The following is a 17,438-nucleotide window of genomic DNA, read 5'->3' as shown; positions in this document are numbered from 1 at the left end:
GTATTCAGTGCTCAATTAAATTGGAGATAAAGTTTTATTTTACCCTTTATTAAGCATGCAGGAAACATGGAAAACAACACAGCAAGATGTCGTAGGAGAAAATGTGCTTTATAAATTAGCATCAGATATATTGCACAAACATCTGTCTTGTTTCAAGAAAGAAAAAAAGAGAGATGGCTTGTATCAAATGATTGAAACAAAAAAATGCATTTGTTGCAATAAATACATAGTGAGGTATGTGGAACACGTGATTTTTTTTTTCCCAATGGGAGTCAGCTAATGAATAGTTATCTAGCCATCTGTTATTTTATTAAATTGAACATCTCCAGCTGACTGACTGTGGTAACATACTGTACACTTTACAAACAAAACAAGTCATGATATAAATAAAAATGTCATTTTTAATAACTGTACATAGACAATAAACATACATTGCATCTGCACAATGGGCTCAACATAAGAGGATAACATAAATTAAAAACCATATCCATAGCTGATTTGTATCAATAGTCTCTTAATGATTGTCTCTTCCAAAAAAGTCCACATTGGAAAAGGAGCACTAATAACAAGACAACATTGGCATATGACTTTTTTTGTTTCATCCACTGACATGAAGGTCAATAACCATGTCGGTGATGTCAGGTCAGGGATTAAAAAAAAACGTCTCAAAAACACATGCTGTGAATCACACAGGAAGTCGGCCATATTATGTTGAAGCAGACATTTTGATTGGCTTTTGATCGTTTCCATGGATCCTACTGTGAATGACTGGATGCTGTCATATTCAAATCGGATGTAGGTCGATACAGCAGATGGCGACACTAAATTGTGAGGGTTTTGAGAGTTGATTCCCCCCCCCAAAAAAAAAACATTCTCTGAAGGTCAGCCAGTACTTCACAAAAGTTTGTGTGCTGGAGAAATTGTCCATAATTGATCACAGCGCCGAGTGGTTAGCACGTCCGCCTCCCAGTACTGAGGACGCAGGTTCGAGTCCAGGCTCCGGCCTTCCTGGGTGGCGTTTGCATGTTCTCCCCGTGCCTGCGTGGGTCTTCTCCGGGTACTCCCGTCTCCTCCCACATCCCAAAGACATGCATGGCAGGTTAATTGGGCGCTCAGAATTGTCCCTAGGTGTGCTTGTGAGTGTGGATGGTTGTTCGTCTCTGTGTGCCCTGTGATTGGCTGGCAACCAGTTCAAGGGTGTACCCCGCCTACGGCCAGAAGCCAGCTGGGATAGGCTCCAGCAGCCCCATGACCCTTGTGAGGAGCAAGCGGTTAAGAAAATGGATGGATGGATGGATGGATGGATGGATGATCACAGCGCCAACTAGTGACAATGATGACAATTACATGGGTTATACTGTACATGCAAAATAGCCTCCCCCAACCTAATGCTAACTCCAACCCTAACACCTCACACATAAACCTCAATCCAGTTCATGGCGTGGAACTGATTTCTGCCCAACCACAAACACTCAACAGTTCACTAACAATTAGCCCAAAGTTTTGCATTTGGGGTTCAGGGCAGTAGCTATGCTTTGCCTTAAACTTAAAAGATGAAGCCTTTTAAAAAAAAATGTGGTCCGTAGCAGCGAATAAATGTGGAGGGTGGAGAAGGAACTGTCCTCCAACAAGTCAGGATATCAACTCGACTGCTTCCAACACCTCAGACGAGAAGTTCAGACTAACCAAAACATTGTTTGCCATGGCCTCCTCCAAGCAGAGGCTGTCCTGTTGGAGCAGTCTGCTCTCGGACGTGGGACTGATGACGACAATGCGAGGGACGCCCTGCTGCTGAGACGGAGGCTCGGCGGTCGAGGCTTTCCCGATGCACAGGGAGTCGGCCGAGTTGCTCTTGCAGCCTTGCGGCCTGTCGGGAACGGTTTTGTCCCTCTTTGAGTCTTTGTGGGTCAGACTGCGACTTCGCCTCCTGGTAAGAACTAATAGGGGGAGAGTGGCGCTGGTGAGAGTGCTAGAAACCAGTTCATGGTCACAGTTGTCGGATGACTCAGTCATGGTACATGGATGCTGGTGGTGGAAAAAACAAAAAAACAAAAAAAAAACAGAGAAATATACGTGCTTGAGCAAAAGAATGTGAGAGTACATGCAATGATACGAACTACTACTGTATTTGCTCAAACCCACCTTCTCCACTTTATGGGTGGTCTTTCGCTCTGACGACCTTCTGCAGGAGCTTCCTCTGCTGGACTGATGGTAGGATGACACACTCCTGAAGGAATCACCCGACTTCCTGCCCAAAGGCTCCATTACCACATCTCTCGGAACCTGCAGTTGGTATGTGGATTTGTGATACCACTTTCACTTTTGTTTGCATTGTTAAAATGTTTTAATAAAGTTGAGTTGAGATTTTTCGTGTCTTTTTTTGTACGTTTTGTTGTAATTGTCTTTTCCATGGATTTTTATTTTGTTTCTTGTGGTACAATAGAAATACTTAAAGCTACTGAATACAGAAAAATCCCGTTTTTGATCACTACTGCCAACTGTGGCCGAAAAATGAAACTTCATGTACACCAGTGGTGTCCAAATTCGGTCCTCCAGGGCTGTAGCAGGTTTTGGGTGTTTTTCTTCTCCAACACACCTGAAACTCATCAGCAAGCTCTGCATAAGCCTGATAACGATCCTGTTCGTTGGAACGGGTGTGTTGGAGCAGGGAAACATCCAAAACCTGCAGGACTCCAGCCCTAGAGGACCGAGTTTGGACACCACTGACGTACATAGGCTTGCATAAGTACCCATTGTGAACAGCTAAGCTGTTCATCTACTAATTAGAAGTCCGTCAAAAATGGTCAAATAAAAAGGCTACTGTAAAGATATTTTGAGGGAAAAATGTTCCAAAAAGCAGCTTTAATTTGCATTCATGATTATCTACCATGTCAGTCGATTTGGAGGACGTGCTGATGAAGTAAGTCCTGGACGCTGTGGACTGGCGACTGATAATGGAGTCCCTGAAGGAGGACTCGCTAATGGATGCAGAGGAGATGCACTCCTTTCGACGGGCGGGAGACAGAAACCACAAGCAGGGGAACTTCTCTGCCAGAGTCATCCTGAATAAAACACATACAGACAATGCAAAATTTACAGCATGCCACGTGATATTTATTGATGCAAATGCTACAAGGAGAGTGACACATTGCTAGTGAGGTTAGCATTTGCTGCTATGTGCTAGTTGGCTAGCATTATGTTTGTTGTGGTTGTTAATTTAGAAATTAGCTTCTTTAGATGAGAAGAGATGGATTTAAGGTTTAGAACTACATGAGAAAATGTAGCTTCTGTGGATGCTAACACTTTGTGACGCTTCATGAAAGTGTCTTGAAGATTTGTTGTTGAATCCGCCACTCAACAGTGTCAATTAGCAAGGGCGCTCAACTTATAGTGAGAACAGTTGTGATGTGTTTGATCTCTTTTCATGAGGTTGTTTGGAGTGATTAATTGAGAAATGTGTCTGTCAGCGTGGAGGTTGCTGGTTGAGGATTTATGGTGGAAGGCTGTGGTTGCACTGTTTACCTGTATTTATTATGAATGATGGCATAGATGAAAGGGTTGTAGATCGTGGAGGCTTTTGCTATGATAGCAGGAACGGCCTTGGAATACGGCGACAAGATGTTTGCATGCCTGGATAAGTCAGAGGGATGAAATGAGATTAAATCATATATTTTCCACTGTAGATACAAAAGGTTAACACCAGTTAAATGTCTTTTTTTAGTAGAGCATGAAAGAAGCTGAGTCCAACAGCTCAAAGTTGCCGTGATCTCTTGATGTTTTGTTACATAATCTAAGGGTCACGCGCATTCAGGGATTATCTGAAAATGTGGTTTAAGACCATCTGTGTGTTAGTGAATTCCAATTTGAAAGAGCAGATATCAAGTAATATATTCATATATTGTTTACAATTTCACCAACTGTGTTTATATGAGCAAAGGTTGTTTTGAGCGGTTAAAAACACTTGAACAATTTCGCCATCTGCTCCAGATCATAGATCGTCCTGGGAATGCTTGGCCCCAATATTGCATAACATTCTCTGTGTTGTTTTGGAGATTTCCCTCAAAATTTAATTCCTTTGAGTAAACTTTCTGCAAACACATGGTCCCATGGAACCTTATTTGGTAACTTTTCCAAATGGAATGTCAACCAGCACAGAGAGGTAATGATGTATGTCCAGTGGATATAAAAATTCAAAACGTCCCTTTTTTGAATGCCAGGTTTTTGTGATGAAAGTGAGACCAAGATAAATCATTTGAAAACATTTTCAACCATTAACTAGACCAGGGGTCTGCGACCTGCCGCTCTGGAGCCACATGTAGCTCTTTAGTCCCTCTCCTGTGGCTCCCTGTGGATACTGAAGAAAAAAAAGATTAAATATTCAAAAGAATGTCAGAGTCCAAATTGTCAGAAAAAGTGAGACAAAAGTAGATGAAAACGTTTTAAAAAGTAAATAAAAATGTCAAAAAAGTGACCATAAAACTTTAAAAAAAAAGAAGAAGAACAGAAAAAGCAGAAAATTACCATAAAATTAAATTGGCAAAAATGTCCGAAAATTGAATAAAAAAGGAGGAAAAGAAAACATTCAAAACTTAAAACCATAAAATGTCCAAAAACAAAAGAAGGCAGAAAATTACATAAAATGTCTTTGAAATTTACAAAAAAAAAAGGACATTGATTAAAAAAAAAAAAAAAAAGGCAGAAAATGACATGTTCAAAAAGTAATGTCCAAAAAAAAGAAAAACAATTACCATAAAATGTCCACAAAATTGCTAAAAATGTCAGAATTACATAGAATAAATGTCCAAAAATAGCAATAAAATGTCCAAAAAAAAGAAAGAGGAGGCAGAAAATGACCATAACATGTCCATAAAATTGTCAAAAATGTCAGACATTTGACAGAAAGGTAGAAAGTCTAAAAATGTATGAAAAATAAAATATAATCCACAAAGCAAATGAATGTGTATGTATTGGATGCTGCTGTCATTATTTTTGTTTTGTGGTGCAGCTCTAATTAGGGCCATCTTGGACCCTCAGTACATTAGATGAACACAAGCACACGGTTGCCTTCATCACAATCTGAAAAATGTTTTGCAGCTGCAGACAGATTTTTGCTGATTACTTAGTCCCCAAATTGCTCTTTGGACAAGAAAGCTTGCCGACCCCTGAACTAGACTGACCTGTATAACATGTAGGACTCAATTAGAGGGGGGACAAAAACATTTCAAGAGGTAAATAAAAATAAACCATTGAGATAATGTGGTTGCAGAAGAGTGTACTCTAAAATACATGTATTTTAATTTATTGTGTGAACAGTGTCAGTCAATGCGTCTCAGTCTTACCCAGCCCATGAAATGAGCGTGACGCAGGCGTATGGTGACCAGGAGAGGACATAAACCACAATGACCACAAAGGCGATCTTGGCCAGCTTCCATTCACTCCTGATGGATTTCTGATGGATTAATGCGGATTTCCTCACCTGGGTTCCTAGTCTCTCTACTTCCCTGAAGACAAGAACATTAGTTCATCGTAAAATAGTTCATTGGCACCTTGGGTTTAATTGGCTCCGTGACCATGCACCTAACTCAAATCACTTGTATCTCAAATTAACTTTGTCCAATGAAATGAATGGAAATGCCTTTAATCTGTTCCAGATACCCCAAAACAACTTTTTTTTTTAAAGTAAGAAATACTGTATAGCATGTTGCAGTATACATACGGTAACAATGTACAATGTAATATAACGCACATTTTATTTTATTTTATTTTATTTTATTTTATTTTATTTTATTTTATTTTATTTTATTTTATTTTATTTTTATTTTTGCCTGAATCTTGCTCGCAGGTAAAACATTTTGCTGACGACAAGAAGTTAAATATTGATTTACCACTCAGCAAGTCATGGCACAAAAATGCTTTAGGTTTCCGGCTCACCTGCTAGTCTTCCTGACAGCCAGAAACATGAAGATGTAGCAGTAGAAGATGATCAGAAGCGGGATGAAGAAGACAAAGCAGCACAGCATCATGGTGTAGCTCCTGTTGGCCACTGTGTATGTGACGTAATCCCAAGTGCATGATGTCATCAGGCCCTCTGGGATGTAAGAGCCTACACAAAGTCATATTGAGACTAAGTACTATCTATCTGTAATAACTAATAAATTAGCCAAAGCTTTTATAAACAGCTGTATCTCAACACAAAATCTCCTGTGCTTTTGTTTGTAGTAAATTGTAGCTTGTGTTCACCAAATTGCGATCCACAGCTTTTGTCCCTTTGCAAATTTTAAACAGTAGCTTTTGCTTGCCGAAAAGGTAGCCCACAGGTTATCGTTAAATAAGGTTATATTATTTTGCCTATTGCCCTGCGATTGACTGGCGACCAGTCCAGGGTGTACCCCGCCTACTGCCCAAAGCCAGCTGAGATAGGCTCCAGCACCCCCTGCGACCCTTGTGAGGAATACGCGGTCAAGAAAATGGATGGATGGATATTTTGCCAATTATAAAGACTAGTGTTCACTTGCCAAATAGTGAGCACAAAACTCACTATAAAATACATTGATTTACCTGTCGTAAACAGTACTTTACACTTGCCAAATAGTTAACCCAAATATCGTTGTTCAATAACAATAGTCATATTGGTTAAAAAGGTCTTCTGTGCTTGCCAAATAGTGAGATCACTGCTGAAGTTCCACTCTTGTGCCCATTATAGCAGTAACTTGTGCTTGTCAAAGAGCCAACAGCACGTTACATCATTTTGTGATATTTACTAGTGTGTTTGCCAAATAGTGAGCCTAGAGCTAATGTTACATAATTTTGCCTTGTTCTAATCTAATTAGTAGTGTATGCTTACCAAATAATGGTAATAAACACACAGGCACTGATACAGCCTCTTGTAAACAGCAGCTTGTGATTGTCAAATAGTGCACCAACAAACTCATGAAGTTGCATCATTGTGCTTGTAATAAATAGTGTGTAGTCCTTGCCAAATAGTGACCCAAGACCGAATGTTATATTCTTTTGCCGCTTAAACGGTAGCGGTGTCTTGCCAAGTACTAGTGAGCCCACAGCTAAAATTACATCATTTTCCCTGCCATATAAATAGTATCATGTGCTTGCCAAATAGTGAGACCAAACAATTGATGGAAACGTACACTTTTGCTTCTCTAAATTAACAATGACACCATATATGTTTAGCAAAGAAAAATGTGCTTTATCTTTGCCAAATCACAGGCATTGATGCATCCCTTTGCCCATTGTATCAAGCACAGCATGTGGTTGCCAAATATTGTGCTACATCCTTCTTTATACACTGTAAAATGTAGCCTGTGTTTGCTAAATAATGAGCCCAAACAAACTTTCACGTTGTTTGCTTGCTTGTATTTTTAGTTGGTTGAGTTCACACGCTTCATCTGGTGATAAACGTGGAAGGCGACGGTAAGGGACTCACTCCATCCGACGAGAGGAGCAAGACTCCAGGCTAGTGAGTAGAGCCAGACGGAGATGATGGCCAACGTGGTCCTTCTCTTGGAGCTCCAGTGGATGGTCTGCAGCGGCTTGGTGATCACCAGGTAGCGGTCGATGGAGATGGCCAGCAGGTTTATCATGGAGGCGATACCGAACAAGGCGCCGCAAAACGCGTACATTTTACAACCTGTGTGGCCAGTCGTGATGTTTAATACTTTGCATGATACTTTATATTATGTAGGATGAAATAAATAAGAATTACCCATCTCTCCAAACACCCACTCCTTGTAGAGGCAGTTGATGAAGAAGATTGGTGACTGCGTGAAGGCCATGAGGAAGTCGCTTACTGCCAAGTTCATGATGAAGTAGTTGGGCAGGCTGCGAAGTTTTTTGTTGCTACACACAAACACAAATAAGATGTTCTTCAAGTACAACTTATTACAACCAAATGAGAACAAGGGGGTGCCTAACCACGTCTTTGGTTTGGGAGCACAGAGCGCTACCAGTGAGCTAAAAAAAAAAATTACATACATTTTTCTTTTAAAGAAAGAAAATACTAAAATTAAAATTTGATTACATTCAAATCAACTATGTGCGTTTGCCAAATTGACAGCCCACAACTTATGTTACATCGTTTGTTCATTTTAAAAAGGTTACTTGTGTTTGCCAAATAGTGACTTTACAGCAAATGTTTGGTCATTTATAAACAGTGGCTTGTGTCTGTCAAATAGTGAGTCCACAACTAACTTTACTTCCTGTTTCCCATCATGAAACTGTCATGTTTTGGTTCGGTGGGATTGGGTTTTTTGTTGTATTTTAGGTGTTCATGTTGTCTTTCGTCTGGTTTGTCTTCCTTGTCTCGTTAGCGTTAACCTTGTCCACCTGCGTGTCTTCCCTTCCCAGTATGTGTGACCAATCAGTGCCCTCAGCCTATTGTGTTTTCCAGGTGTGCTTTGTTAGTGTCTCGTTAGTGTTGGCGTATTTAGTCAGTGGTGTTTGTTCACACGGTGTGGTAGCATTGTCTGTTTTTTTCCCTGTTGTGGTGTGCTGTGTAGGTGTTGTTTGCCGTCAAGTCAAGTCAAGTCAAGTCAAGTCAAGTCAAGTCAAGTCAAGTCAAGTCAAGTCAAGTCAAGTCCCCCACGTCCAAGCCAAGTCCCTTTCACGTCCAAGCCAAGTCCCTCTCACGTCCAAGCCAAGTCCCTCTCACGTACAAGCCAGGTCTCTCTCACATCCAAGCCAAGTCGCCCCACGTCACAGCCAAGTCGCCCCATGTTCAGTCCAGTCATGGCGACCAGTCCGCTCACATCCAATCCTGTCTTCTACTGGTTTATAGTCAATAAATTTACTCTTATTCCTGTCTGTCTCACTGCCATGTTAACCTCAATCGTGACAGGAACATAGCTCGTGCTTGCCGAAAAGTACACAGCCAAATAATGAGCCATCACAAATATTACATCCTTTTGAGTGTTTGGTCGTGTGTGTTTTATCAAACAGTAATCTCACAACGCCATAAATAGTAGCTTGATCTTGCCAAATAGTGAGAACCAACCCAAAAGGTGGCAGCTGGTAACATATTTCTGTGCAGTCAAGGCAGGAGAGGAAAAGCGAGTGTTGAGATCAAAATTGGATTAGTGTCATTCTGGGTTAGGCCGCGTTGCTCGTTCTGATGGCCAGAGGCACAATTTGGATTATAATCTAAAGCCCGAGTGAGCCACAACTGGTTTTTGCCACTTTTGAGTGATGGTGACCCAAATGTCAGCATTAGTCAGATCTCTCCGCAAAAGTGCTTGCCAAATAGTGAGCCCACAAATAATGTTAACATCATTTTGTGCGTCTAGCGTATGTTTGCCAAATAATGTGGCCACAGCTGGTTTAATTATCCATTTTCTTGACCGCTTATTCCTCACAAGGGTCACAGGGGGTGCTGGAGCCTATCCCAGCCGGCTTCAGGCAGTAGGCGGGGTACACCCGGTTTAATTATCCATTTAAATAATATTTCTTGCTTGCCAAATAGTGAGGTCACTGCAAATGTTATCTTCTCATTATAAAAATTATTCCTGCCTATTAAAGGTAACAGATTATTCAAAATGAGATAGAATAGGCATCAAAAGACACATCAAAACTGCATACCAAGTTATCAGACCACCGCTTAGATAACAGCAAGAGTATTAATGAGGTCACCTAAATCAATGCACATTATCTCACCGTGGTCGTTCTCATGCATGTTTCAGTGTGTGTGTGTGCGTGTGTGTGTGTGTGCATTATTCAATTCATCCAATCAGCGCACAGCACCATGTTGCACTTCAACCAACAAGAATGCATTGGCTGCATGAGATTGTGTGATAGGTACAATATGTGTGCATATCGCATGTTGTGTGTCGGTGCCTGCGCATATGATTAAGTTAACTGCAAACTATCAACAGAACACAATGGCAAAACTTTTTTTCATCGAACTGTTGTTGGGATGGGGAGATTGAGAACTAAAGCTACCCCCCCACGCCCCACCCACCCAACACATACATGCTGTGCGAGTGCACATACCCATTCCCCTTCTGACCCATTTCCTCTTCCAGGAACCTGTTCACATCAGTTGGAACAGGAAATAAAAGGTCATTATGCAACCCATTTTCTGATAGAAATATTTAAGGGAATTTCGACACCTCCAAGCCCATAAGAAGGTTCTGTCCAATACAATATGATATGATACAATTGATGTACAATATGACCAAATAAGATCCAATAAATGACACGAGGTGCAGTGTGGCACGATACAAACCGATACGATTTGATATAATATAAAGCAAAAAAATGAGATTAGAGGTCATGTGATGTGAAACAATGTCATATGATGAGATTCGAGAAAAAGCAAAGTAAAATACGATATTCAATTTTTTCTCCAGATCGATACCAGTACAAGTAGTCAACACTTGGGTATTCATCAATACCGATACCTAGTACTGATACCAAATGAACTTTTGATGCATAAAATTTCACCTCATGAAACAATAACATATGGTTTTCAAGAATAGCATTTTTCCTTAGCTTACTCACTGCCAGCCGAGTAAAAACGGATCTTTGACGTCTATAGACGTCAATGGCAGTGAATGCTTGCTTGTGCACGACATTCACTGATGTGTGACATGTTCACTGCATGCCTAGCCAAGATATCCTATTGGCCCTTGAATGCTCTGAACCAATGGCAGGGCAGCTTTTTCATGTTGAAAAAAAACAAAAACAAAAAACAACCTTGGTATCGGTACGGTATCGGCCTATACTGCAAAGCTGGGTATCGGAATCGGTATCAGGGCAAAAAAAAACGGTATCGGAACAACACTAAATATAAGACACAATTTAATTGACTTTCTTAAACCCAACAAAGCAACACGGGAACAAATTACAGTTGACACTCGTTCACCGTATCAGAGACTCTCCACGATTCGCTTTTGAGCTTCAGGTATATGAAATTGCAAATACTCAAAAACATACACATAATTGTGTTACTGACTTAAGCATATCGTTCAGTGTTGATTTGTATGTTGAGTTTAAAGGGCTGCCAGGAAGGCCAATCAAAATGTGTCAATTACATCTGCACTCTGCAGCCTCGCTTACCTGTAGAACGCGAACATGACCAGCGCGTTGCCCGCGACGCCCAGCGTGCCGATCACCAGGACGAACGCGGCCACCACGTAGTGCGCCTGGTCGGGCACGTCCACCTTGGTCAAGAAGTGGCTCTGGGTGTGCGCTTTCTCGGGCTCCATGCTGTCAGTGGACCGCGTCACGGTCGGCGAGGGGGACACCCGCTTCCTGCGCTCCGGCTTCCATGATGGGATGATGCGTCCTCGGGAGGAAAGTTGCGACTTCAAGTCCACGAGAGGTCCGGAGATGAGAAAACGTCCTCAGTTTGGAAGCGTCTTCACATCAGAACTGCTGATGAGCTCCTCTGGCGTGCCTTCACACCAGCTGTGCAACTCTCCCTCTCTCTCTCTCTCTCTCATCATCTCGCTCGCTCGCTCTCTCTCTCTCCCCCTGCCCAGCCTTCATGTCACCAGGCCCAGCCGTGAGCCTTAACACCACCCTGGCAGCTGCTTACGTAACAGGCATCATGATTCCGATCAACAAGACGCTGAGCATCAAGTCGTCATCGCGGGCCTTGTGGCTCGCGGCCGGGACCGGCACGCATGCAAAGAGCACCCACGGAGCCATGCAGGCGACTAATTGGCGCGGCCCAATTATTCAGCTGCGCTTTGCTATACAGTATTGCACACGCTCTCTGGCTTTGCCTTGTCGTGCGCTTGCGAGTATAGCGCGTGGCCTTTTCACCCTCCTGTTTAGATTCATCCGAGTCATGCTTCTGTAAACTTTGCTGCAGAAACTACAGCGGGGGAGCAGAAATATGTGGTTGGTTGTTTTATCTTATGTGGAAAAATAATGTGGGCACAAAAGAGAAAAAATATTTTTTTCAAGTCAAGACAAATTTATTTGTATAATAGCTAGGGATGTTCGATACCACTTTTTTTCAGACCGATACCGATACTCAGACCCTCAGTACTCACCGATACCGATACCAACTGCCGATACCAGTAGTACATTTTGACAAATAAAAAAAATCACTAAAAGATATTTTTAAACAAATATATTTCCTTTAATTTTGACAAAAAAAACCAGCACAGTCACTCTTCAACGCTCAAAATAAAACACAAAAATGCTCTTTTAATTTAAGATTCACAATTTTGAAGTATTTCCAATTTTATTTTCCAAGTTCAATTATTTAACATCCATTATCTTCAGTGTCATTTCACATTATTATTATTATTATTATTATTATTATTATTATTATTATTATTATTAGGGGTGTTAAAAAAAAAATCGATTCGGCGATATATCGCGATACTACATCGCGCGATTCTCGAATCGATTCAATAATCGGCAGAATCGATTTTATTTTTTTATTTTTTATTTTTTAGGATTCACACCTTGAGCATGGAAGAATGTTATATGAACGGCACATTAAGCCTTAATATTTTTATTTTAATGCTGTTCAAATGTGAAACAGATTGCAAACTGTTTGTGTACAGTGGCTCACGGTTATAAGCCTCAAGTTTTAGATAAATATATTCATACAAATCTTACAGTGTACATGTACAAATTTACTGATAGTATTTTCTAAATTTGAATGGAAAAAAATCGCAACAATCGACTTATAAATTCGTATCGGGATTAATCGGTATCGAATCGTGACCATTCGTATCGGGATTAATCGGTATCGAATCGAATCGTGACCTGTGAATCGTGATACGAATCGAATCGTCAGGTACTAGGCAATTCACACCCCTAATTATTATTATTATTATTATTATTATTATTATTATTATTATTATTATAAAGCATCCCACATGCATTCAACTATGAGCATTCAGCTTTCAGCATTCACACACAATTTCTCCAGAAATTGCACATCTAATAGGTTATTATTATTATTATTATTATTATTATTATTATTATTATTATTATTATTATTATTGAACCCCAGTTTGCTTTACTGTGCAATTGAAGTCCACCATGTTCTCATTCATTGGCTTGGAGTGAGTCCATGCGTCTCCATGTGTCATTTTGTCATGCAATTCCTCACGTGACTTGCATTAAGGTTGCTGAAGACATCCCTGACCCTGCACTGGATCCATCTTTGGTGGCTGCTGATGACCTTTCGACGGAAAAAGTCACCAATGGTGTCAACTTGACGACAATGGAGGTCAGCGTTTGGCACGTCAATGAGTGGATCATGAACAAAAGGGAGCAGCTGATCTCTGCTGGTGTGAATGTCCACTTCAGGCATTACAGTACGCAGCGTTGGCCTTTTGTGCCACAGTGTCAGGAGACTAATTACTATTGAACGCTGGGAGCGGGACAACTAGCCTGCAGGCAATCGATACAGTGACCTGTCAGAGAAGTGAACCACCCGATCACAAAAAGTCAAATGGCGTAAAACTACAGTGAACCTTCGCTATTCCGGGGGGTTAACAGTGAAAATTCACAAATGCAAGAAAATCTTTTCCCTTCCTTTCAAGGTTATATCGAATCTCACGAGGCATCCTCATGTCTGTTCAAGTCAAAACAGGAAATGCTGTAATATAGAGTACGTAATGTCAAGAGTTCTTAAGCCTCTTTCAGAATGTGTGATAAATGTGTTTGCATGCATGTGGTGTAATCCAAGCCAGTGGGAATGTAGGTTATAGATGAAACGTTTTGGAAAATGCAGGTCAAAGCATACGCTTCCATAATATGAATGGAATGAATTTCAGTCAATATCAGACGCATGGCCTTTCGTGATCCCCCTCACATCTCTGTTTGACAGGGTTTCACAACCTTCATTGTGACGGGGTTCCCATTTTACATAACAAAAACCGCACAGAACGTTACCAAACAAAGGTCACGAAAGGTATGACGACTAAAAAGATGATGAGACTGAATTACTGAAAATGAAGCTGATACGGTAATGGCAACAGGCTTTTATTAGGAGACGGAAGGGCACCGGTCACAACATTAGGCACACCTTCACTATCATCTAGCTAAAAATTTCAGACATTTTTATTTTGGCGATTTTGGGTCCTGTGTGGCGACATTATAAGGTCAAAATATTAGAAATTGGTTTAGTACAACACGGTGCAGTTGTATACAACTACAAACAAACCTGAGTTTGAGGTATAGTAGGTCGTAATTGAAAACGGGGAAAGTCTACATGAATACAATTTTAATTAATTTTACAAGAAAAAAAATGTGAGGAAAAACAGACTTAATTTATGACAATTTTTAATTCATTTTTGAGAAAATGTAATTTTTGTTCTTTAAAAGAAAAAATAATAAAATAAATAAATAAATAAATAAATAAATAAATAAATAAATAAATAAATAAATAAATAAATAAAGTTGTAACGCCCAAGCTTTAACCAATAAGGTAAGAGGCAGTGGGATTGAGTCACTGCAGAATATTTGGGAAATAGTGTAATAAATGTGTAATAACCATGTTATAATACAATTTTGTATTTAATCTTAGGAATATCCTTTTTATAGTTTTGATTTGAATGTAGTTGTTTACAATAATATTAAATTGCTATATTATTATTACATGTAATGCATATATTATTATTACATATAAATACTTTACTTTCCCTTTTAAATCTTGTTTTCCCAAAGGATAAATTAGCGATAAAGGATTATTTTTCCATTGCAAAGAATTTTTGTGATAAAATTATGACTTTTCCTCTATATTCTGAATTTATGCTCATTTTATGACACCTTTTTCTCTCTCTCTCTCTCTTTTTTTTAATGTTTATTTTCAGTGTTGGTCTAATACTCCATCCTTGTCCAACAGCCCACTGAAAGATAACATTTTAACTTTTTATTGTGAGATTCTTTTTTAGTTATTCATTCAATCAATTGACCAGCGATTTCATGTTTTTCTGGAGTTTAAAGTCTGCTCAGTGTTGACGCTTCAAAGTGGAAAATCAATGGAATTCACTTCAATGTCACTGGAGGTTGAGGGATCACCCTGGTAGATCGCGTGCTCGTCTCGCAAGAGCCAATCACAGAGTTCAATGGAACATGGTGAGAAAACAAGTCATGAGGATGATGAGAGGTTTTCCACTGGCCAGGCCAGGCTGAGATCTTCCTTTCCCGCGGGGACACCACACAGTTCAATTGATTGGACATACTGACCGACAAATTGAAAGCTGCAGTTCGAGAAAGAAGTTAAGGGAAAAAAAATAAGCCTGATTGTCCTGAAGATAATTATTTTATTAGACAAAAAGTTGTAATCTTGCTTGAATTAATTAACATTTTTTTTCAGGAAAAAAACCACATCATTTGGCAAGAATGGAGATGTGCAGTATTTAAAAAAAAAAAAAAATGTCAATCACATGAAAAAAAAAATAATGAAAATCCTGAACAACGTGGAATTGTTTTGTGGAATTTTGCTTAACAAGAAAGTATTTTTATTATATTTATTAAAATGTACCTATTTTTTTAAATGCATTTTTTTTGTTCATTGAATTCTGATTTGTCATTTAAAAAACAATCACTGTGTGAAATAATGTTCCCTGCTCACAATCCTTACTCTGTGTCCCAAATCTATTTTTCTCATGAGGAAATGCTTTCTTGGAAGTTCACTGATCTCTAATCTTTTGTGCAAAGGATTAGTGTCAGACTTTTTTTTTTTTTTTCAAATTTGTCTGATTGTACATTTTGTTGTTGTGTGTCCTAAATATAAAGAAATCCCTTTTTGTGTGGCGTTAACCAATAACGTAAGAGGCGGTGGGATTGAGCCACTGCAGAATAGTTTGGAAATAAATCGTGTAATAAATGTGTAATAAACATGTTATAACACAATTTTTATATTTAATCTTAAGAATATATATTTGGGGGGAGAGAAAACAATCAAAGATGGTTTGGACATGTCCAGAGGAGAGTTAAGACGAGAGTACATCGGGAGAAGGGTCAAGAGGATGGAGCTGCCGGAAAAGACAGCAAGATGTAGGGGGAGGTTGATGGATGTAGTGAAGGAAGACATGCGGGCAGTTGGTGTTAGAGGAGGATACAGAAAGACTTTGATGGAAGCTTATATAACGTATTTAAACATTTGTTTTTGCTCTCATTTACATTGTATCTGCAGTATTAAAGTGTCCAGACAGTGCATGACATGCTATGTTCAACATTGAAGTTTACCATGTAACTGCTACTTGTAACTGTTCTGTCTGCGTGGGTGACATAATCTAATCAAACATAACTCAATAGAATATTCCACTGGGTGGTACAGAGTGTCACTTGTCAGTAAAAAAAAATACAAAATGTGATCTCAGTTCAGCTAGCATCAATTACGTAGATTGTTTTATTGTGTTAAACCAGGGGTGTCCAAACGTTTTCCTCTGGGGGCCACATACAGAAAAATATAAAACTGCAAGGGCCACTTTGATTTTTTTTTTTTAAGTTATTTTTTTAACACATTCATTGCCAGACCAGCAAAAAGATGAATCATTTGACGTCTTTTTCCGTCAATGGCAGTGAATGAGTTAAACATGGTAAAAATCAGTGAAGCAATTATAAATTGTTTATATAATGTGCAGTTACTTATTGAAAACTGCTAACAGTCACAAGGCAAATCGTGACCCCTGTGTGCCACTATAATAGATACGCCTCTCCACTGAGCAGCAGCTGAATCCCAACTTGACATTCTGAATCACAACAAGAACAATCGGTCATCAACTGACCACACTTAAGAACCATTAAATTAATGTGATGGTTTCACAAATTGGACCTTGGCACTAAGCAACAAGTGGATGAAACTATTTTTATTTCTGAAACTGAATTATTATCTGCAAATTTGTGTCTTTGCGTACCTAGATATGTTTAATCCACCCTCTTTTTTTTTTTTTTTTAAACAGCATTGAAAAATTATTTTTAGTATTTGCCGCGGGCCGCCAAAAAATGTATGGCGGGCCGCAAATGGCCCCCGGGCCATAGTTTGGACACCCCTGTGTTAAACCTTTTCTTTATTTGTTGAGATGTGATGGTTACCTTGGCGTTACATGTTCACCACTGGACATTGCAGCCACTTCAGTCTTATGTCACCGCTCTGCCTGAACCTGCAGACCCGCGTCTTATAGAAAAGAAATCAAAGAGGCGTTTAGAAAAAAATAAATAAAAGGAGGATTGTGTAGACCTTTAAGTGTTTCTGTGAATTCCTCTCTTGAGCGAGTCTCCCGCAGACACCAACAAAACATCTTTGGAGGTCCAATTGTTGTTTTCCAGTGACATAAGGGGCCCTAAAAATCTTCAGAAGCGCAAGGCTGTGGTTACCTTGCTATATAGATGTATGTGAAATTAAATGACAATTACAAGAAGAGACCAGACGGCTGATTTTTTTTTTCCCACATATCATTTTACTCGTTTACAACTGTCAGATCATACTGAAGCTTTTACCAAATATG

At 39.6% G+C, this 17,438-nt stretch overlaps 1 protein-coding gene across 2 annotated transcripts; it reads right to left on the bottom strand.

Annotated features, from left to right (window-relative positions):
* Positions 1-44: 44 nt before the first annotated feature.
* On the bottom strand, positions 45-11,459 carry LOC144018417 (melanopsin-A-like). Of its 2 annotated transcripts, none has more exons than XM_077520512.1 (9): positions 11,068-11,457; positions 7,721-7,854; positions 7,442-7,645; positions 5,932-6,103; positions 5,340-5,501; positions 3,523-3,630; positions 2,888-3,062; positions 2,143-2,283; positions 45-2,025 (listed from the first exon to the last, which is right to left on the bottom strand). In XM_077520512.1, the coding sequence occupies exons 1-9, from the start codon at positions 11,214-11,216 to the stop codon at positions 1,633-1,635; spliced, it is 1,638 nt and encodes a 545-aa protein (XP_077376638.1). In that variant the 5' UTR covers positions 11,217-11,457; the 3' UTR covers positions 45-1,632. The 2 variants fall into 2 exon arrangements, with proteins under 2 accessions (XP_077376638.1, XP_077376639.1); XM_077520513.1 differs by having other exon boundaries at positions 1,766-1,937; positions 11,068-11,459.
* Between the last annotated feature and the right edge of the window lie 5,979 nt (positions 11,460-17,438).

The sequence above is a fragment of the Festucalex cinctus genome, chromosome 5 (assembly GCF_051991245.1).
Source record: "Festucalex cinctus isolate MCC-2025b chromosome 5, RoL_Fcin_1.0, whole genome shotgun sequence".
NCBI lineage: Eukaryota > Metazoa > Chordata > Actinopteri > Syngnathiformes > Syngnathidae > Festucalex > Festucalex cinctus.
This window is presented reverse-complemented; position numbering and strand designations above follow the sequence as displayed.